Consider the following 20,288-nt stretch of genomic DNA (forward strand, 5'->3'; position numbering starts at 1 on the left):
GCACTTGGCGCTCACTTGGCAACCCTCGTGCTGGTGAGGGTCGGAAATCGAGGGGCGAGTGGGTGGAATGGGGCAGACAGCGCCGAGCTTGCGTCAAATACGGACGCCAGTTGGACGCAGCTCGGGATTGGAGGCAGCCACGTTTCCTAGCCATCCGCCGTGTGTGTCGCAGCGACTGTGTCTGTGTGTGCCGTCCCGTGCCGTGCCGTGCTGTGCTGTTCCGAGCCGCATGTGTGGCGTTCCGCGGACGCGATGTAAAGCGGATCCTCGCCTGCGTTCAACCTTTCATTGTCAGTAGCCGGATTCGGGTTCAGCTGGTCCAGTTCCAGTAGCTTGTTCTCCGTCTTCGCCACCGTTGCTGCTCGAAACTTCTTTGTCAACCGGCGGCGCTTGTGTTTTCAACGCTTTCACCAATAACGGTACTTGGGTTGAGTGGCTTTGAGGGGAATCTCCTGGCTCGCTGGCGCTGACTCGGATGCACTGCGTCCTGGAGGGAACCGCACAGTGACCACCGTGGCACCGGAGCCATTTCCACGATGCGATGCGGTTGCTCTGCTTATTGATTTTTCACCAACGCTCACCCACTCACACACACACACATACTCGCACGCTGGCACCCACACACTTCCAACCACACACAGTCAGTGCTGGCACTTCGGCCATTTTGTGGTTGGAAAATAGCCATTTTGAAAGCGGAAGTGCAGCGTCAGCCATTTTCGTTGAATGCCTTCCATTTATTGTGCTGCACTAACAAATGGAGATGCATGTGCTGTTACTGGACCAAAGCTGATGGTTCTTGAAATAGTTTGCCATACCTGGTGCACATGTACGGTACACGAGTGAAATAACACGATTATTGCTGTGATAGATTGAAATGAAACGTGAATCCAGTTTACAATTGCAAGTGAATTCTGGCAACACTGCCTAAGAAAGAGAGTGAGAGAGAGTGCGGCTTTGCTGGCTTGTGGCGTCCGCGTCCGTGTCCGAAAGTCATACACATACACACACACATACATACTCGGAAAGCCGAGCTAATCTCTTATCAAGCGACGACTGCCCACCCCCGCGCCCCCTCCTCTTGAGCCACCCCGTTCTTTATTGCACATATGTACATATGTATGTAAATATGTACATATGGGGAACGCACTACATTAGTCGCACATCCATTGAAGAAGTTTCTGTTCAATATTACACACAATTTAACCCACAATCTCTAACACTCTACTTCTTCTGTTCCCCCAGAAGCGCTGCTATGAGGCAGGAGGTGTGTGTGAGCATGTGCATCACCATCTCGCTGTCGATCGCGATCTCCCACGCTCTCCGCCGCGCGCTCTCCGTGTGAGATCTCCCGCCCAGGGTGGCGCAGTTGGAAAATGAGCACGTGCGAGGCGGCGGCCGCTGGCGAGAATGGGAGCCAGGCCAAGTCCGAAGAGAGCCAGCCGCCGGAGGATCAGAAGAAGAAGCAGCAGCAGCCGCAGCAGCAGGAGAGGAACGAGAAGCAGCTGGATAAGCAGCCGGAGAAGTTGCCGCAAAATGGGAAAACCGAGGCAAAAGGTGCGGAAGGAGCGAGTCCACACCCCCCACTGGACGCCATCCGGAGCTCAGTGCTCCTGGATGCCGGTGCTGCTGCGCCCTCGATAGACGCATTAGTGGCCTGCAAGGATGCGCTGCTTGCCCAAAAGCTCTTTGCCAGCGGGGGAGGCTCCACGCCCGGTCCCAGTCCCACATCGTGTGCGGTGGGAGCGGGCGGGATCAGTGGCAAGGACCTGCTCAAACTCAAGGAGCCGATGCGCGTGGGCTTCTATGACATCGAACGCACCATTGGCAAGGGAAACTTTGCAGTGGTCAAGCTGGCCCGGCATCGGATCACCAAGAACGAGGTGGCTATCAAGATCATTGACAAGTCGCAGCTGGACCAGACAAACCTACAGAAGGTCTACCGCGAGGTGGAGATCATGAAGCGCCTGAAACATCCACACATCATTAAGCTCTATCAGGTCAGCAGCATTTGATTTAAGCAGATCCTGCCAAGAATCGTAATCCTAATGCGCGCTTTACCCATCCCACAGGTTATGGAGACCAAGAACATGATCTACATTGTGTCGGAGTATGCCAGTCAAGGAGAGATCTTTGGTGAGTTGAGGCTTGATTTTAAGAAACTTTTAAAAACTCAGACAGTAGAGGACAGAACTCCATTTAGTTTAGGATTCCCTACCATAACCCAATCTGAAATTGAAGACTTCTCGACATTTGGGACGAACACTAACTTAAAATCTCTCGTAGTCGCTTTAGTTGATAGGGGTTTCAATTAGGTGGACCGAGGGATCTAGTAGATTAAGTTATGGTATTCCCCAGGACTTACCCATCAAATTTATCCAGATTACATTGCGAAGTACGGGCGAATGTCCGAGTCGGCGGCGCGCTTCAAGTTCTGGCAGATTATATCGGCGGTGGAGTACTGTCACAAGAAGGGCATAGTGCATCGGGATCTGAAGGCGGAGAACCTGCTCCTGGATCTGAACATGAACATCAAGATAGCGGATTTTGGGTTCTCCAATCACTTCAAGCCAGGAGAATTACTAGCCACCTGGTGCGGGTCACCGCCGTACGCCGCACCCGAGGTTTTCGAGGGCAAGCAATATACGGGTCCAGAGATTGATATTTGGGTAAGTAGTGCGAAGTGTACATGTAAATTTATCCAATAATGTATCCATTTCTGTAGTCACTGGGCGTTGTGCTTTATGTGCTGGTATGTGGTGCACTGCCATTCGACGGATCCACGCTGCAGAGCCTCCGGGATCGGGTGCTTTCCGGTCGCTTTCGCATTCCCTTCTTTATGAGCTCCGAGTGCGAGCACCTCATCCGCCGGATGCTGGTACTGGAGCCCACAAGGCGCTACACCATCGACCAAATCAAACGCCATCGCTGGATGTGTCCCGAGCTGCTGGAGCACGTCCTGATAGCCAAGTACAATCTGGGCGCCGAGCGGCAGACGTGTGTGGAGCCCAGCGAGGACATTCTGCGCATCATGGCCGAGTACGTGGGCATTGGGCCGGACAAGACGCGAGCCAGTCTGAAGAAGAATACGTACGATCATGTGGCGGCCATATATCTGCTCCTGCAGGATCGAGTTAGCCACAAGAAGGAGCAGAGCAACGGCTCAGGCGCCAGCTCCCTTTCCTCGTCGACCACCGCCAGTCGGATGCTGTACAGCTCCAGAAACGACCACCAGCCGACGCAACAGCAGCAACAGCAGCAGCAGCAGCAGCAGTCGCAGTCCAAGACAATATCCACCAGCTCGATCCTGGCCAAGGATCAGTGCCACAAAAGACTTAGCCGCCATCAGACGGTGCTCATGAGTGAGCGTACCGCCCACGGTGGTGCGACACCCACAGTCCCAGATCCCGGTCCCGGACCCGGATACTACGCCAAGTATGGGCCACTGCAACTGCCATTGCCTCTGTCCAGCCACGCCCACCTGACTGGGTATCTGAATGGAGGTGGCGTCGAGGTGGATGCCAACGGCATTCCCCTGCCTATGCGTTACACTCCGCTGCCGACAGCCGCGTCGCCCGCTCCCTCTAACTGCTCATCCACATCCTCGAGGGTAGGACGACACAGCCTGAGTTCCAGCTCCCCGCGGAGCCATCGACCGGTGGCCATATCGCTCAGCATCGACAACAATCCCTCGCTGGCCAACTTGCGGTGCCGGGAGATGATGGAGACTGGCGGACCCGTTGGCGCAGTGGGCGTGCCTCTAGCGTCCAAGCAGCTCCATCAGACCATCAGCGAGTTCATCATCAAACAGAGCACCGAAGACTGCCGGGCGCTGCTGCAGCAGGTGAGTTTTCTACTGATTGGGATATAATCTTATTCTTATTTCATTATCATTATCCCCACGGCAGTCCACAACCGTGGCTGAGGGTAAAAATGATCCGCCAAAGGCGGAATCCAGCGCTGGAGGCATTCCTCCGCCCGCCTCTACCACACCTACATCCAGTACAGCGGTACCGGGACCGGGATCGGCATCCTGCCCCGGTGAGATCAACGGCAAGACAATAAAGGCCATGTCCAGCTCGAGCAGCTTCGACTCCAAGGCCAATTTGGGCCAAAGCTTTCGCTACAAGATGTCCGCCGAGGCTAGCAAGCTTTTCCAGACTCTCCAGGAAAGCCCATTGCCCGTGGAGGTGAGTGATGGCTGTGAGTTAATAATCGCTTCCAGTTGACAAGTTGCACATCCTCTCCAGCAAAGAAATAAACGTCGTGTGCACGTGGGCAGCACCAATGGCAGCGGTGGTGACTCCGGCCAGGAAACGAAAGATGATGTGAAATCGAATGGTGACAGGTAAGTCTTTCCAGTCCCAGAGAGAGAGAGATATTTCTTGACTCAGATGGTTTCCTGTTTCCCCAGCCGCTCGGAGAAGAAAGTTCTGGCCCAGGGCAGCTCCAGCACAGATGAGGGCTGCGAGACAGACCAGGGCAACGATCCGGGCTGCACGTCCCAGGAGTCGAAGGGCAGCAATGGCGGTGGTAGCGGTGGTAGCGGCAACGCTAACAACGGACCCACCTCTCACTCCAGCAGCGATCTGACACGCCTCGTTGGAACCACTGCCTCTGGACAAAGCCACAGAATGCGCTCGTATGCCAGCAGCAGCTCGTCCAGTGGTGTTCTCGCCGGCAGCGCTGGTAGCTACTCCAAAAGTCTGAGCCAGAACCTGAGTCGCGGCTCATCCAAGAGCAATTGCAGTGGTCCCTACGACAGCTTGGACTTTGCCTTGCCCTCCGGCAAGGGCAGTCTACCCTCGTGCATGGGCTCTAGTTCGATGCTGGCCACGCCCACTCCGGCCTCGGCATCGCCAGCGGGCATCTCATCGGAGCATTCATCGGAGAGGTCGCTGTACGGGAGCCACAACTCCTGCATCCATATGCCAGGAGCTCTGGCCTTGGGCTTGGGCCTACCGCAAAGTTCAGCCTCCACGCCCACGCCGAATCCTACACCGCCACCAAATGGCGGTGGCGTTACGTTCCTGGACAAGCGATCACCCATACACTTTCGCGAGGGAAGACGGGCGAGCGATGGCTTGGTGGCCCAGGGCCTGCTGAGCTCCGGTTCGTTGCTGGGCACCAGTCGTGTGTACGGAAGCTATCGCTACGAGCAGGCCAAGCGTCACGGTTGGCTGGAGATCCAGCAGCTGCAGCAGGAGGCGGCTGTGGGGCATTCACACCCGCACCCACACGCCCATCAACATCCTCATCAGCATCAGCATCCGCATACGCATCCTCATCCACATCCCCAAGCGTACGGCTTGGAAGAACTCTGTCAATTTCCGAATGGTCAATTCTACGCTCTGCCGGGCAAGCATCATCCGCTGCTGACATTGCCCCACCATCATGGGCATCCTGCGCAGCATCACCATGGCCACCACTCGCTGTTCCATCCAGGCCACCAAGCCGCACCCTTGCTTCTGGAAGCCGCTGCTGGTGGGGATATGTATGGTCATGGATGCTATGCTCCGCCACCGCCGCCACCAGGGCTATACCCGCACCATCAGTTGGGTGTGGGCATGGCCGTGCCCATGTCGCCGATGCAAAAGCCACCGCTGCAGCAGCAACTCCTGCAGCACCGCCTGCTGCAGCAGAAGCGTCAGTTATTCCAGAAGCAGTACGCCCTGGAGGCGCAGCTAGCCGGTCGGCATCACCACCATCCGCAGCACAGCCATCACCAGCAGCAGCCACACCATCACCACTTTGGCCACAGCCTGGGTCAACCACCGCCACCGCCGCCGGCTCCAGCTCCGGAACATCACCTGGCCGACGAGCTGTACGAGTTGGCTCTGCTCGATCGCCCCAGGAGCGGAACTCCTAGGCTTCAGCACTCCATGACCATGCCCGGAACGCATGCCTTCAGCCAGATGAACCTTAAGACCTCCTACATCAGCCAATCGGACCAGGTGCCTGGTGCAGCGCCCAATGGGGCTGGTCCCGGAGCATCTGCTGCAGGGGCATCATGCTCAGCTCCACCGTCCACGGCGCCGGGCACGCCCACGGTCAAGTGCAAGCCAACCACGCCCCACGGCCACAGCCTGGACTCCGACTATCATGTAAGATCAACCTAGTTAACGCATAAGTTTGTATATATAAACCTTAACCGCTTTGCTCTCTTACCATCCTCCGCAGACATCGACGCCGGTGCTCAGCCTTTTTACGCCCAATTGGCAGTCGCTGGTGAAGCCGCTTAGCGAGAGCCCCATCCTGGAGATATCGGAGCACATGGAGTCAGTCTGAGGCAGGTTATCCGGCGGAGGGTTTGGAGGAGTGGAGGAATGGAAGTGGGAGTGGGTGGGAATGGAGAATTGAGCATCGAACTAATGGAGGCCGGACCGTGGCCACCTTTTTATTAAGCTCGCAATCGCAATTATGAATTATTTGATCCATATACGATATACACCCATACATACATATACATAGCCTATATATAGATATGGATGCGGGATGTCGGAGTCAGAGTCGAAATCGAAATCGGATTTGGATTTGGATTTAGAATCGGAGTTACATCGATCTAGATTTATTGGACCGATCGATTCTACCGATAGAATCATAACCGAACCGAGCGAAGCAGTAATATTGAATGATTTAGTTGTGTTACTAGTCTTAAGTAGTCCAAGTTTCGTACGCATATACGCAGACATATACAATATGTATATTGATAATAATAGCGTTAAGCTATAGCTCTACTTATGATTACACTATACACTATTGTATTGCCCTTACGACAGTGGCCCCGAAACTCGGTGTTGGGTGGACGAGAACAACGTATCTACATATATCAATTATTCGAAGCATTTATTGGGGGCATAGAAAGGGCGTATCCATATAAGGATATATCTATTATGTATTGGTACAATAATTAGCGACAAGCAAAAAACGAAAAAAAAAAAACAAAATTTAAACAAACATCGATTGTTCTTAAACATGGAATTCAAATGTAAACCAGATATTAAAGTCATTTGGTATAAAATGCAATACACTTCTGGAGTTCCTACATTATATAGATATAGATATAGATATAGATACAGATATAGATATATATGGGTGATCTGTGTTTTCGTGTGTGCGTGGATGGGTGGGGGACGACCCGGCCGGATCGTGTGACTAGAAATCGTTTTTGGAGGCACGATCATTTGCGATCACTGACAAAGGGATCAAGGGATTGTTTCTTACCGCAGATCATTCGACATGACATTCGGGTACTCCTCCCGTCATATTACCATATGGCACACATATATCATATTCCGCTAGGACGGAGGACGATGAAGGTGTTGAGGCAGGGATCCTTTCCATCTCTTTGGAGTCACGTCGTGGCCTTCACCTGCCGATTGGACTCCAGGTGCTTTCGCTTGGCATTGGCCTGATTCCGTTGCTTCTGGGAATCCGGAGAGCCGTGACAGCGAAGCAGATTCCAGTAGGCCCTTCGGTATTCGGAGCTCATCAGCACGTAAATCAGCGGGTTGATGCAGGTGGTCAAGTAGATGAGAAGATAGCCGGCAATATTGAACCAGTGCACCTCGGTGGCGCTTTTCCATATTTTGGCCACCGTGATGGGCAAATAACAGATTACAAACCAAACAAAGATCACCAGTATCATCTTGAGCAATCTCCGGTCCTTGGCACTCATTCTACCCGGGTAAATGGAGGAGGCATTCGAGGTATTGCCCATCGAAGCGTAGTGTGATTTCCGTGGGCTGAACCGAGTGAAGGAGGTGCGCAGGGAGGTGGTGATGGGGTTCTTTCTGAAAGGGAATTACGCACAATGATTGAGAGAAATGCTAAAGGAGTCTGCATCAGCCACTCACCCAGCTGGTTTGCCCATCTCTAGTTGCGTTTGACTGCGTCCCAGGCTGACCTTTTCCTGATCCCGATCCCGATCCCGATCGCGATCCCTTTCCTTCTCCCGCTCCTTGAGCACCACATTGGCATCAACTGGCGGTGGCTGCTGGTCCTGATCCCTTCTCCTTATGCTGTACGAGATCGGTAGACTGTCGGCCGAAGCATTGTCATCGATATACGCCAGGTGCTCCTCCACCACAAAGGGTCGTCCTACGATTGGTTCGTGTGCCTCGCCGCTGGACGTGCTCGCCTTCTCCGGTTTTTTTGGCATGGCCACGGCTTGAGTCTGATGCAGCGTTGTGGAGGTGGGGGTCACATCACTGACATTGCTCTTGCCAGCGGTTCCCGCGCGAATGGCCGCCTTTCGCACCAGCAGAAAGATTCGGGCATAACAGATCACGATGCAGATGCAGGGCACCATGAAGGCGGCGATGAAGAGGAACTCCTTGGGGGATCTGCCATACCGATCATGCATGATGGAACAGGATCCGATGTCGACGTCCAAGCCAAAGATACCCCACACGCCGCGCCAGGTGGGTATCATTATGGAAAACGTGGTGACCCACGTGCCGGCTACCATCAAAGCCAAATACCGTCGCTGGTAGATTCTGGAAAGAAAAACCAGTGGGAATAGTAACATTGTAACATGTCTAATCTGTTTATACTGTATGCTGATTGTATTTAAATAAATCACGTTAATCACCTTAATATCCGTAGTTCACTAACATGAAAACTACCTACTTTCTTATTGTTCCAGAAATAGTTTACACCTTATGGGATATTAATTTCCTTTCAGTTTAATGGGTTATTTCGAAATTTTTGAGATCGCTGACCCGATCTTTTTTATGAGCCTCTAGCAAGTTATGTTCTCAGTTTTTAGGTAATTAAAAAACATCTCAAATAAGGCATACATTTTCCTCTTTATAAAGAACAGTAGCAATGTTTGTCTAAGTTCAGAAAAAAACAATAACAAATATGTGGGTTTTGCGGATTAGGTGGTATGTTACCATAAGTATCATGATGACCACCGATATGATAACCGCCTGGAGAGAATACCAGCCCTATCCTCACCTTGGATACTGCCTGGGATGGGCGATAATGATGTACCGGTTGATGGTGATCAGCGACACGGAGAGCAATGACACCGCCAGCAGGCCATACCGCAGCATCGGAAACAACCGGCACAGCAGATCACTATGGGTCCACGCCCGCTCCTTGAATGTGGAGGCGGCCAATGGGAGATTGAAGCAGCCGAAGAGCAGATCCGAGCAGGACAAATTGATGATGAATATGGCCGTCGAGTTGCGGGTCTGTCGACCACGCGACAGGGCGACGATAGTCAGTAGGTTTCCGGGAACACCCACGATGATGAACACTATGCAGGCCACCCAGGCGATGGTCAGCAGCTCGTCCGAATAGCCCTCGAAGAGCACCTGCCGCCTGTCGTCTACATGCAGATTCAGATTCATATTCGTATTCATATTTAGATTCAGATTCAGATTGAGGTCCATGTCCAAGTGGCTGTCGGCCAGGGGTACCGGCAGAACCGCGTCCTGATCCGCCATGCGATCCGAAACAGGCAGCGCTATCGAGATCGGAAGCGGAGTTGCTCCGGATTTTGGTGGGAACATCGCGCGGCACTTTGTGGTCGGCAAGAGACGCGTTGCTCGTTCCTGCGCCGAATTTGTACTAAAAACTGAATTCTCCGCATCCATACACCGATATGGTTCCCACCCAAAAAGTGGGCCCGAAGGCAGTCGCCGCCAGCCAAGCGTACAAAATATTGAAAAAACCAAAAAAAAAAAAAACAGCAGGCGAACTAGAAAAACTTTCAAAAAGGAAAACAAAAGAATCTCAGAGCAGCAGCAGCAATAGCAACAGCAACAGCAACAATACACATTTTTATTGTATACAACAATTGACTTCATCATCGGGTAATTTGGTAATTTGCCTGTGGAATGGGCGCTTTGTTTACATTGTTCCTATTCGGTGTTGTTTCTTAACCGCCCTTCCCGCCCCCATTCCGCCCGGATCTACTCGACTCTTTCGCTCTTTCGTCGATATTCCGACGGGGTCATGTTGCTGTTGTTGCCGTTTTTCGAAGATCCAGATACTAGACCAGGGATACTAGACCACTGCCTAAAAATGGTTCTGGGTTCTGGCTTCTGGGTTCTGGCTTCTGGGTTCCAGCCACTTGAGCTTCATCACTCTGACATGAAAGCCAGAACCTATCGACATACTTGCATTGCAAGACCTTCTTTCAGAGAAGTTATATCTGCATGGCTAGCACAATTCGTGACTTATCAGTTACACATTTGCGTCCAAGACAGTCATTCGTTGCCAGGAAAATAATGTAGTCACGTTTTTAATATTGATACATTGACCGATAAGTAAGTATGGTTCGAAAATCAGGAGTGCCAGGGAAATATATAAGCTCCTACAGATGGAATACAGTCTGTTCGTAGCCCTGATTTTGGGCCGTACGCACCTCTCCCGCATTTTTGAAATGAAAAACTTTTCGGTTCTTGGGCCGTGTGCATGTGTGTGTGTGTGGGTGTGTATGTGTGGGTGCTTGCATAGTTTCCTCTGGCAATTTTCTGGATAATAAATGGGCGGCATCCATTCGAAGCGAGGAACTAGCAACTGAAAAAAGCACAACCTATGCGAGACTCATTCGAATAAATATGCTCATAGATCGAATCTGTGCGTATAGAATGAAACCTCAGTCACGGGCGATGGACCCTGAATCATAACTGAGGACCCCGCGTCTTCCACGTCCATAATGCCCCCATAACCCGTTTCGAATAATGAGTCAAGCCCCGGAAGCCTGGTGTCACACGACGTCAGTATTAGATCGAATGTAGTCTTGATTAATCAAGACTTCATCCATATGTACATATGTATATGCAGAGGGAGCCTCTCCACTTTTCCGAGGGTCAAAGTGCGGGTCGTCTGTTGTGGCGAATTGAGTATCGTTTGCCTCTTGAAAGGGAAAACAGGCGGTTCGGGGAAAACTCTTTGGCAGCGGTACTAATACGAATTCGAATACGTATATGAATACGAATACGTTGTTTGTTTTCATGCAGGCCAATAGTCCGGGAATTGCAGCCGACTACCCAAGAAAATAACATTCAGTTCTTGGGGAAATTATAGCGCCATATCGTGTATTCATTCGATCCTAGGAACTGGATGAAATCCAATCCGTAATAACCAAACACATGGCCCATCTTTCTACTTGCGAAAGCATGCCTATTAATATAACATTACAACGCCAATCGTAACGTATATCTTTCGTATAACCCCATCTTTTTTCTACGAAATTAACTGTACGCTATTCTTGCGTCCCCCACTGTACGTGGAAATACTTGCGGGATGGGCACTAAAGTGGAAACTAAGATCCCCCTTCCCCAACCATTCTGGATATGATTGTGAATACGATTCGAACGCCAATCGACGTACCACCCTCCCCTCCCCTCCCCGGCCCGATTCCCGATCCCCGATCCCGATTCGAATCCAGACTAATGTAAACTTCTCCGTCGCACTTACGCGCATACTCATACGCACACGCACACACACGGGCCCATGTTTAGATAGCCATAAACTATCGTGTTCTTCACACAATCCGCAGCAAACAACAAACAACGCGATTGCGCACAAATCCCTACGTCTTCAGTTCGATATCTGCACAGAAAACATTTATAGCGAGGTCACAGTTCCCATGCTTCGCATCGGAAACAAAGTCCCTGTCCCAACCATCAGTTCCCTCGCATGTGGTAGACCGTTTTTCTCAGTGCATCCCATGTTGAATCGCCGCGATCGGTGTCGAACGACCAATTGTGTAAACATTAGAATGCAGACACATGAAGCCTTATCAGTAGTGCCTGTTACGCTGCTGCCGCCGCCGCCGCCGCTGATGCTGCTGCTGCTGCTGTTGCACATTTGCTTCAGTGTGGCACAAAAAGAAGAAGCGGCGTATCTGCGATATGAATCTGATCGGCAACCATTGAGCGTCCACCCACACCCACACCCGCCCCTCGATCGCCAGATGACTGATAGCCGATCGCCGCCTCACTGTCCGTCCCTGTCTGTCTCCCTGGCTCTGTCTCCGGCCGGCGGGCGAGAGTGCGGGAGTGCGAGCGAGCAAGAGAGCAGAAGAGAGCGCCAAGTCATGGGGGACAGCGCAGGGGCGCCGCAAATGGGGGCCCATAGGACATGACCAACTAAGGTGAACTTAAGCAGCGCAACTTAGATGTTCACAGCGAACAGCTAACGAAGAGAGTGAGTTCCCAGTATAGCGGATCCCCCTCAAGGTCAGTTCCCTACGCCACTGGCCGGCCGGCAGCGGAGAGACAGTTAGACACTGGTTGAGAGTGAGAGTAAGAGTGAGAGGGGGCTGCCAATTGTCAACTGGCAATATCGCGACTCGCTTACGCTGGCCTCACTCGACGAACTGCACTCGATCCGGCAGTTATAGACGATACGATACGATCCCATCCGATCCGAATCCGATTCCGATCCGATCCGAGAACGCAATTTGTCCGTTACATTCAACATTCAACCACTACGGGGATTGTTCACACAGTTCGCGTAATTAACAACGCAAAGTAACTACGATTTCCGTTCGACTTGAGTGACACTCGAAACCGTTGAAGCAATCGCGAACGTGTGCCTCTTTGTTAGATATCTAATAATTCGACTTTTTGTTTTTGTGTGTTGTTCTTGTGATTATGTCAAGTGCTGAGTTTGGGCAACCTGTAACCCATTTATTCTCTACCTGATCTCGCGCTCGCGCCTCAAAAGCATTAGTCATGAAAACTGCGGCTACTTTTGAATCACCGACAGCAGCAATAACAAGCAATAACAACAACAACAGCCAATGCTCCAGTGGCGTCCCCAGAGCAACAATAAAAAACACAGCGATTCATGAATAACCCCCTGCGAATGCCGAATGCCGTAAACTGTTTACATTGCTCACAGCATTACTCACTCACTCTTTCACCTCGCTCAACCTGAGCGAAGAAGAGGAAGAGTCGGAGGAGTTGGCGTTGGAGAGGAGTGGAGATTGGAGTAGAAGAGTGGAGATTGGAGAGAGGAGCAGAGCAGTGGAGATCGCAGCCGCACTAGTTTCCATTACGTGAGCAGAAAGCAAATAAACAAGCGATTTCGACTTCCCCACCACCCAGTTCCCAAGTCCCGTCACTGCCCATCCTCCCCTCCTGACCACTGATAACGCGCCCATCAGTGTGGTTGGGGCACACGACTGGGACGGGAAGAGGAGAGGAGAGGAGACTAGAAGAGAGCAGGGCACGGAGAAAGCAATTGGGCCAAGAGTAAGGAGAGAGCAAGAGAGCCCTTGCGATCGTTAGAATCGCCGAGGATTACCAAATCGCAAAACCAAATTCAGCTAGGTAAGTGCTCTTTTGATAAGATAAGGAAACATTCTAAATTCGTGCATACCCGTATGTATGTATGCATGTAGTAGTATATGTTAGCGAGCCAGACACATTGCGTATACGCCCTATTGGACCGTGCTAAGTGGCGGCCATGACCTGGTCGGGGTTATAGGGGGAAAACGAGGGCAGCAGAGGGCAGGGCATGTACACAGAAAACAAATGCGTTGCACAACGAAGTTGAAAACGTTTCAGGCCAAACGTATGCTAACGGTAGCGTTACAGAATCTCACACTTCATATTAGGCAATCACAACCACCTGACTGCATTACCATGTAACCCTTGTGGAATCGAAACGTCCGTTTCCGCTCAGTGCTGAGAACGGTACAAGAACATAACACTTGTCTCGATTAGCGGCCACTCGAGCGGGCGCAGAAAACTGCCATCGCATCGCATCACATCACATCACGCATTAGGAACGCCCGGAGACGCCCGTCTCCGCCAAACAGCCACTCAATTAATTAAGGTTCGACGCTGATCTTTGCACCCCGAGTGGTTCAAGCCGCTGAGGCAGTGGCCACCACTGAAACTACTGCCGCCGCGCAACTGAGACCGAAACAGAGGCGAGTGTGACCTCTTTAAATTATTTAATTGACACTAATTTATCATAGTCCCGAAGCAGCAGAAGGGGTGCCACGCCCCATGTCGGGTTACGGGAATCGGGCATCGGGGATCGGGAATTGGGTCTCGGACTCCGGCTGCCGGGCTACGGCTACGGCTTACGAGCGTTGCGTCGGCGCAAATTGCAGTCAGCGCCAGTGGCTTTTCATTTCTTACCAGAGCCTGAGCCTCCCATGTACCAAAGCCACTGCCAGTTGGCAATTGTCGGCGGTGGCGATCGGTGTTCGGTGTTCAGTGATCGGAGTTCGGAGTTCGGTAGCGGTAAACGTGGTGGTCAGGAGCGAGAGGAAAGTTAGTCAGAGGACAGAAGAAGTGCAGACCTTAGGAGGTCGCGAGCTCGCGAAATTCTTTTGCATTTAAAAAGGTGAATCATTATTGGATCCCGGAATCAGCACGACTCTCTTGAGAATTCCGTGATGAGCTCCTAGTTTTTAGCCTCCATTCAACTCTCACTTGGTTTATCAAGTGCTTATAAGGATCTTAAGTTGGTAGCAATCTCAAGAGTTCGCGGCGCAACAATTCAAATAAGCAATTTATCATTTATGTTGCACATTGCGTGTATAACCCAAAGAATATGTACACAAAGTGCACAGAAACACGGGATACGGTGATCCCATTCAATCATCCATCATTAGTGACTGGCTTAGCGCTTTTGGAAAACCGGAACTTATTGCCAAACAATGTAAACATTTGCTAACCCAGTGATTACCTTGATGGTCGTGATTTTGTCCAAAAGGTTGAAAAGATAAAGTTCAAGTGCTTCACACTTAAGAGAAAAGTGTATCTCAAAAAAAAAAATGAAAAAGTCTGTTCATAAACAATCAATTTTATAGCTGTGCTGCATTCAAGGGAAAAATTTGAGTCATATGTATTTAAAAAAAACACTTGGTTGAGTAGTGAATCAAACTTACTCGATTGTATGACCCTAGACAATCCTAAAGATCATTAAGAGCTATTCTTCCAATTTATATAATTCTAACAAACCCCTTTCTCATTTTTCTGCTAAAGCATGAGTGATGAGACAACTATTCGCCTGGAGGAGGGCTATCCCCCACTGGAGGCGTTGACAACGATGGCTCCCCCGACGGACGCGGCGGGGTAAGTTGGGGTGTGGATGTCTGGATGTGTTGACAGTATGCCAAGTGAGTGCCAAGTGAGATGTAGCTATCAGCGCTGGGTAATTATAGCGCCCGGACTGGAAGTGCTCCGATAAGAGATCGTTAATATTACGCGCTCCATTGCACCAGTGCTGATCGCACTGGGCCGGCCCACTGAGGCCCACAAAGGCGGGCGATTCTTGTAAGTGGCGAGCGGAAGCCAGTCTGATATGCCGATAGCCACAGGGCCATTTGACGCAAGAGGTCGGCAGACCTATCAGACTAGGAGGAGGATCACTTCAGAGAAAGCATCCTGATTGACAGCAAAAGCATTTGGATTTCTAATATAGAGATGTTTCGTATTTATTTGCAGTTTCTCGCAGTCGCTTTTGACCTTTGCCGCGGTCATGACCTTTCTCATAATGATTGTCGGCATATGCGGCAACCTGTTGACAGTGGTGGCCCTGCTGAAATGTCCCAAGGTGCGCAACGTGGCGGCTGCCTTTATCATAAGGTGATTTGTCCCTCAGCTTCCCTCAGAGAGCAGCTAATCTTTAACCTCTACCATCTAGCCTCTGTATTGCCGACCTGCTCTTCTGCGCCCTGGTGCTGCCCTTCCAGGGTCTGCGGTTCGTGCAAGGAACCTGGAACCATGGCCAGGTGCTGTGTCGCCTCATTCCCTTCATCCAATACGGAAACATAGGCGTATCCCTGCTGTGCATCGCAATGATCACGATCAATCGGTATGTGATGATCACGCACCACGGGCTTTATGCTAGGATCTATAAGCGCCACTGGATTGCGGTGATGATCGCCGCCTGCTGGCTGTTCTCCTACGGCATGCAGCTCCCAACGCTTCTGGGAGAGTGGGGTCGCTTTGGCTACGACTCGCGCTTGCAAACCTGCTCCATTATGACCGACGACCATGGGCACAGCAGCAAGACGACGCTGTTTATCACCGCCTTCGTCATCCCTTGCCTGGTTATCATTGCCTGCTATGCCAAGATCTTCTGGGTGGTCCACAAGTCGGAGCAGCGCTTGAAGCGCCATGCCACCAAACAAAATTCCATACCCAACAACCTGCGACCCCTGGCTACTACGGGATCAGGAGCCCTGCCCTCCAGCGCCGAGTGCCAGCCCAGCAACCGCGTTTCCTCGGACAGCAGCAGTAGCTTCTCCGTCGATGTGCCGGAGACGGCGCCCAGCGGCAAACAGCAGCCAACCCGCGTGAAGGATCAGCGCGAGGTGCGGGCCAAGCGGAACGAGTGGCGCATCACTAAGATGGTGCTGGCCATCTTTCTATCGTTCGTCGTCTGCTACTTGCCCATCACCATTGTTAAGGTGGCCGACAAGAATGTGGAGCACCCCAGCCTGCACATCTGCAGCTACATCCTGCTCTACCTGTCGGCTTGCATCAATCCGATCATCTATGTCATCATGAACAAGCAGTATCGCAAGGCCTACAAGACGGTGGTTTTCTGTCAGCCCGCCCGTCTTCTGCTCCCCTTCGGTAAGGCCAATGGCGCTAGCAGCGCAGCAGGTACGTGCCAGCTTGGTCCAGCCCCACTGAACTACGTACACTAAGTCACGGTCATTCTTCGTTTCAGAGAAATGGAAAGATACCGGGTTGAGCAACAACCACAGCCGCACAATCGTCTCCCAGATGTCGGGGGGAACGGGAGCGGCCACGGGAGCAGGGACGCCAACGGGAACGCCAACAGCTGTGGCGGTGGTGCAGACCCCAGCGGAAATCCAGCAAACCCAAGCCTTGGAAATGCTGTCGCGGGGACCCGACCTAATCAGCAAATCGAATCTACCGCTACCGACCGTTACGCCTCCGCCTCCCTCGGTCCTCACAGCGACGCCCAACAGCAACAGCAGCAGCAGCCTCAGCCTGCGACTGCCGCTCAAGAAGAACAATCACTCCTACACCAACAGCGGCTTCAACGGCAGCACCCCCAGTCCCAGCAGCGGCCTATCCTTGGGGATAGGGATCAGCAGCAGCTCCATTTACCGGCCCGGAGTTGGCTCACTGGGGAGCGGCTCCGCCTCGATCCGTCGCATAACAATGGTGGGGGACGACATAATACTGGAGGAAGAGGAGCTGCCGCCCACGCCTCCGGCGACCTCGGCGCCGACAACGCCGGCTCCTCCCCCGCCCTCATTCCCAATGCATCCGCTCTCCACGGACTCCATAACAATCAGCGGCGGAGCAGTGGCAGCGGCAGCGGCAGCGGAAAGCAGTGCACAAAAGCCGACGACACCGAAGCCTCACATCTACATGAATGTCGACAGCCCGAAGAGAAACCAATACTACATGGAACGTAATACAAATGCCGTAGCACCGGAAAGTGACTCCGGTCCGGCCAACACATCCGCAACCGTCTCCATTTCCGGCTCCAAGCTGACGGCTAAGATGAAATTCCCAAAAGACTAACGAAATGCTTTAATTCCAAAATCAAAACAAAAAACTTGTAGTCCTTGCGCTACTTTCGTTATAAACACAAATTTGCCAGGAATTGTAGAATGGGATATCGTAAACGGGTGGCGAATATTGTAAATTCTTACCCTTACACAAAAATCAGATATTTTTCACGAAACTCCAACCCTAGATGGCGTTGTAGTTCAATATCGTAAGAAGTTGTTTTATACAAATTAGTTTATTCTAAGAATTGTGCCATAGATTACCATTAGATTCCGTAATTTTTTCTCATTTCAAAGTGGATTGTATATCGTATACCAAATCGTAAGCTTTACCCAGCTAAAAAAGTTTGATTATAGTCAATTTTACTTTTGAGTGTCCCTTTACTTTTTGCCCTAATATTCATATTCCGCCCTATATCGCATAAGCCTAAGCATGGATTTTTAATTAACCCCCAAAATCCCCTACACATATAACACTACTTAGTAATAGTTTTAGTTTGTAGATATTTATGGTCGCTCACGCTTAGTATTAACCCATTTTTTTTTACCTTATATGCTAACTTAACCGTTAAAGACACCAGATCGTGGCTCTATACCAGGGTAATCCTACTGGGAACCGAGATCATTCCTTTAATTGTTTTCCACTACTTTCCACACAAACATTCCATTCCAACGTAGGCCTGTGTAAATGAACCTATTGTTAGTCCCACCACGATCATTCGAAAGACCACAAAAGCAAATCGAATATGAATATAAACATATGTAATTGTTTACATAAATATAAAACCACTTGTAATTTATTAATGATGTTTGAAATTGGTAGATGCTAAACCCTCACCATAATTATGTTTGTGAGAATGACTGCGAAACTGAAAGTTCGCCAAGTTGATGGTTTTAATGAACTTTAGGTTTCTGGACTATATCGGAACTTTAAATGTTTGAATCTCGTAATAGAGCTTTATCTCACATGGCTTTAGCTGGGCGTAGGCCATCGTTGCCCCCATTTGACGGCTCATGTTCCCACTTTTGTGGGGCGGTTTATTAAGGTGGGCTGGCTCCAGAGTCCGGTAGTGCAGGGGGAGTGCAGGGGGAGTGAAGCGGAGTGCTCGAGAGTACCGACGAGGGGAGGACTGAGTGGAGTGTACGGTGGCTTACTGGACGCTTATCAGCGAAACGCTCAGTTCAGCGAGTTGCATTCATTCAGTCCGCTGTCACCGGCCGAGCAGCAATACTCGGATCGAATCGAATCAAATTAAGCTAGGTATAAATCGGAATCGGAGCGGAATGAGCCATAACAACGTGATCTGCACGATCTGTTCGGAGCGGTATCGCACCTCGGACAACATACACGCCGGCAGATGTGGACACGCGTTCCACGAGGAGTGCCTGGACCGCTGGAGGAAGCAGTAAGTGAATGTGAAAGTGATCCCATCAGGCCACTGATACACAAGAGAACATTCGAAACTTCGAACATTCGCAAATAAAAGTGACGTATATCAGTGGAAATGCCCCCAATCAAAGGGCCGTGAAATCTTATCGCCTAGTTCAAACGTTTTGTCTTATTCGCGACTCCGTCCGCTTTGCAGATCAAGAACTTGCCCCATCTGCCGCTGCCAGGATGCCGCGTACTTTCAGCTTTATCTGGACTTCGAGGAGTCCCCGGAAAGTGCATCGGCACGGGGTGGCAGTGGGGACGGCCATAATCGGAGTCAAGGTCAGAGTGCCTGCAGTCGCAGCAGCAGCGGCAGCGGCAGCAGCAACAACAACAGCAACAGCAACAACAACAACAACAACAGCAGTATCAGCAGCAGCGATTATATGGGAATTATGAGGGAGTACGAAAATCTGCTTTACGAGACGGGTTTGTTCCAAGAAGAGATCAAATATCTTAACCAGCGGATCGAGGCCCTTACTGTCCGCAATCCTGAACTCGGCAATCAGCACGAAGAGTCGGATTCGGATGTTGATTAATAGCCGTAAACAAACAAACGAAAGAGTCGCCGTAAACATTTGCTTATCGTACTATTCGCCAGGAAACCAGATCTTTACCCAATCGAAACTGAATCTCATCTCAAGTCATTGGAAAACAGACAAGCAAAACTTAGAAGGCTGAGCAAAACAAAAGAACAACAAGAACAATATATATCGATACGGCAGGGCAGTCCCTGTTAGCAAATACATAATACATATACCAAACAATATAATAAGATAAGAAGCCCAAACACAAATAAATGGTTTACGACTGTATCGCTGAATCAAGATATGAGCATATTCAAATGATATTAAATATAACATTTTAGTTGATTTTTGTATAACTCTAAAAGCTCTAGATTTTTAATTTGATAGTGTTAAAAATATATATAACTATTTAAATTCCAAATTTCCCCTCTTTGATCAAACCGTTAGGATGTTCCATAAACAATCGATGTTCCTTAACTATCGTATAAGAATATAAAAATATCGTTGGCGAACTAACTATGAGATTTTCGAAGCATCAAGCGACGTGGAAACAGGCTATAATATGCTATAGTTTTTCACCGAACCACGATAACTCACCGCGACAACATACTCACCGCAACCAAACCAGTTCGCCGCCCCCCGCAGCCGTTTTCTCACCACGCCGTCAGCTGTTGTTTCGCGAAATGCTTCTTCTTGCGAATGCCAATTACCGCGTCGCGTCTCTTTGTGATGATGGGATGGACTCAATTACTACAATTACAATAGAGATTGCAACAAATTAAATCAGCGTCGTGTGGTGTTGTCGTGTCAGTGACGTGCCTGTGTGTGTTGGTGTGTGCTCGCGAGGACT

The 20,288-nt window shown here is 50.6% G+C and overlaps 4 protein-coding genes across 9 annotated transcripts; 3 read left to right on the plus strand and 1 right to left on the minus strand.

Moving 5' to 3' along the window:
- The first annotated feature begins 82 nt into the window (after positions 1-82).
- Positions 83-7,023, plus strand: LOC6524465 (serine/threonine-protein kinase par-1). 2 transcript variants are annotated; one of them, XM_002100286.3, is made up of 9 exons: positions 83-419; positions 1,243-1,997; positions 2,070-2,133; positions 2,380-2,666; positions 2,723-3,841; positions 3,906-4,187; positions 4,248-4,345; positions 4,412-6,101; positions 6,178-7,023. In XM_002100286.3, the coding sequence occupies exons 2-9, from the start codon at positions 1,374-1,376 to the stop codon at positions 6,283-6,285; spliced, it is 4,272 nt and encodes a 1,423-aa protein (XP_002100322.3). In that variant the 5' UTR covers positions 83-419; positions 1,243-1,373; the 3' UTR covers positions 6,286-7,023. The 2 variants fall into 2 exon arrangements, with proteins under 2 accessions (XP_002100322.3, XP_039233519.1); XM_039377585.1 differs by having other exon boundaries at positions 1,246-1,997.
- LOC6524466 (protein trapped in endoderm-1) lies at positions 6,819-20,188 on the minus strand. Of its 2 annotated transcripts, none has more exons than XM_015190223.3 (3): positions 20,053-20,188; positions 7,854-8,495; positions 6,819-7,790 (listed from the first exon to the last, which is right to left on the minus strand). In XM_015190223.3, exons 2-3 carry the CDS (start codon positions 8,465-8,467, stop codon positions 7,352-7,354), a joined length of 1,053 nt encoding a protein of 350 aa, XP_015045709.1. In that variant the 5' UTR covers positions 8,468-8,495; positions 20,053-20,188; the 3' UTR covers positions 6,819-7,351. The 2 variants fall into 2 exon arrangements, with proteins under 2 accessions (XP_015045709.1, XP_039233535.1); XM_039377601.2 differs by lacking the exon at positions 20,053-20,188 and adding an exon at positions 8,959-11,308.
- Positions 12,318-17,852, plus strand: LOC6524467 (G-protein coupled receptor moody). Of its 4 annotated transcripts, none has more exons than XM_015190225.3 (5): positions 12,318-13,295; positions 14,967-15,056; positions 15,429-15,569; positions 15,628-16,595; positions 16,663-17,852. In XM_015190225.3, the coding sequence occupies exons 2-5, from the start codon at positions 14,968-14,970 to the stop codon at positions 17,490-17,492; spliced, it is 2,028 nt and encodes a 675-aa protein (XP_015045711.1). In that variant the 5' UTR covers positions 12,318-13,295; position 14,967; the 3' UTR covers positions 17,493-17,852. The 4 variants fall into 4 exon arrangements, with proteins under 4 accessions (XP_015045711.1, XP_039233528.1, XP_002100324.1 ...); XM_039377594.2 differs by lacking the exon at positions 12,318-13,295 and adding an exon at positions 14,123-14,245; XM_002100288.4 differs by lacking the exon at positions 12,318-13,295 and adding an exon at positions 14,143-14,322.
- LOC6524468 (E3 ubiquitin-protein ligase RNF128) lies at positions 18,402-19,738 on the plus strand. The gene is made up of 2 exons (XM_002100289.4): positions 18,402-18,885; positions 19,066-19,738. The coding sequence occupies exons 1-2, from the start codon at positions 18,764-18,766 to the stop codon at positions 19,448-19,450; spliced, it is 507 nt and encodes a 168-aa protein (XP_002100325.1). The 5' UTR covers positions 18,402-18,763; the 3' UTR covers positions 19,451-19,738.
- Positions 20,189-20,288: the final 100 nt, after the last annotated feature.

Source organism: Drosophila yakuba, chromosome X (assembly GCF_016746365.2).
Source record: "Drosophila yakuba strain Tai18E2 chromosome X, Prin_Dyak_Tai18E2_2.1, whole genome shotgun sequence".
NCBI classification, from domain to species: Eukaryota; Metazoa; Arthropoda; class Insecta; order Diptera; family Drosophilidae; genus Drosophila; species Drosophila yakuba.

What these genes read in the sequence shown, in the direction of transcription:
- LOC6524465 (XM_002100286.3), top strand. Translation starts at nt 1,374, where the DNA reads ATGAGCACGTGCGAGGCGGCGGCCGCTGGCGAGAATGGGAGCCAGGCC. An exon ending in GCCGGGCGCTGCTGCAGCAG is followed by an intron (nt 3,842 to 3,905) that starts GTGAGTTTTCTA and finishes TCCCCACGGCAG; the next exon opens with TCCACAACCGTGGCTGAGGG. An exon ending in AAAGCCCATTGCCCGTGGAG is followed by an intron (nt 4,188 to 4,247) that starts GTGAGTGATGGC and finishes CATCCTCTCCAG; the next exon opens with CAAAGAAATAAACGTCGTGT.
- LOC6524466 (XM_039377601.2), bottom strand. Translation starts at nt 9,818, where the DNA reads ATGATGAAGTCAATTGTTGTATACAATAAAAATGTGTATTGTTGCTGT. An exon ending in CATCCCAGGCAGTATCCAAG is followed by an intron (nt 8,496 to 8,958) that starts GTGAGGATAGGG and finishes TTTTCTTTCCAG; the next exon opens with AATCTACCAGCGACGGTATT. An exon ending in GAGATGGGCAAACCAGCTGG is followed by an intron (nt 7,791 to 7,853) that starts GTGAGTGGCTGA and finishes ATTCCCTTTCAG; the next exon opens with AAAGAACCCCATCACCACCT.
- LOC6524467 (XM_015190225.3), top strand. Translation starts at nt 14,968, where the DNA reads ATGAGTGATGAGACAACTATTCGCCTGGAGGAGGGCTATCCCCCACTG. An exon ending in GCGGCTGCCTTTATCATAAG is followed by an intron (nt 15,570 to 15,627) that starts GTGATTTGTCCC and finishes TCTACCATCTAG; the next exon opens with CCTCTGTATTGCCGACCTGC. An exon ending in TGGCGCTAGCAGCGCAGCAG is followed by an intron (nt 16,596 to 16,662) that starts GTACGTGCCAGC and finishes TCTTCGTTTCAG; the next exon opens with AGAAATGGAAAGATACCGGG.
- LOC6524468 (XM_002100289.4), top strand. Translation starts at nt 18,764, where the DNA reads ATGAGCCATAACAACGTGATCTGCACGATCTGTTCGGAGCGGTATCGC. An exon ending in CTGGACCGCTGGAGGAAGCA is followed by an intron (nt 18,886 to 19,065) that starts GTAAGTGAATGT and finishes TCCGCTTTGCAG; the next exon opens with ATCAAGAACTTGCCCCATCT.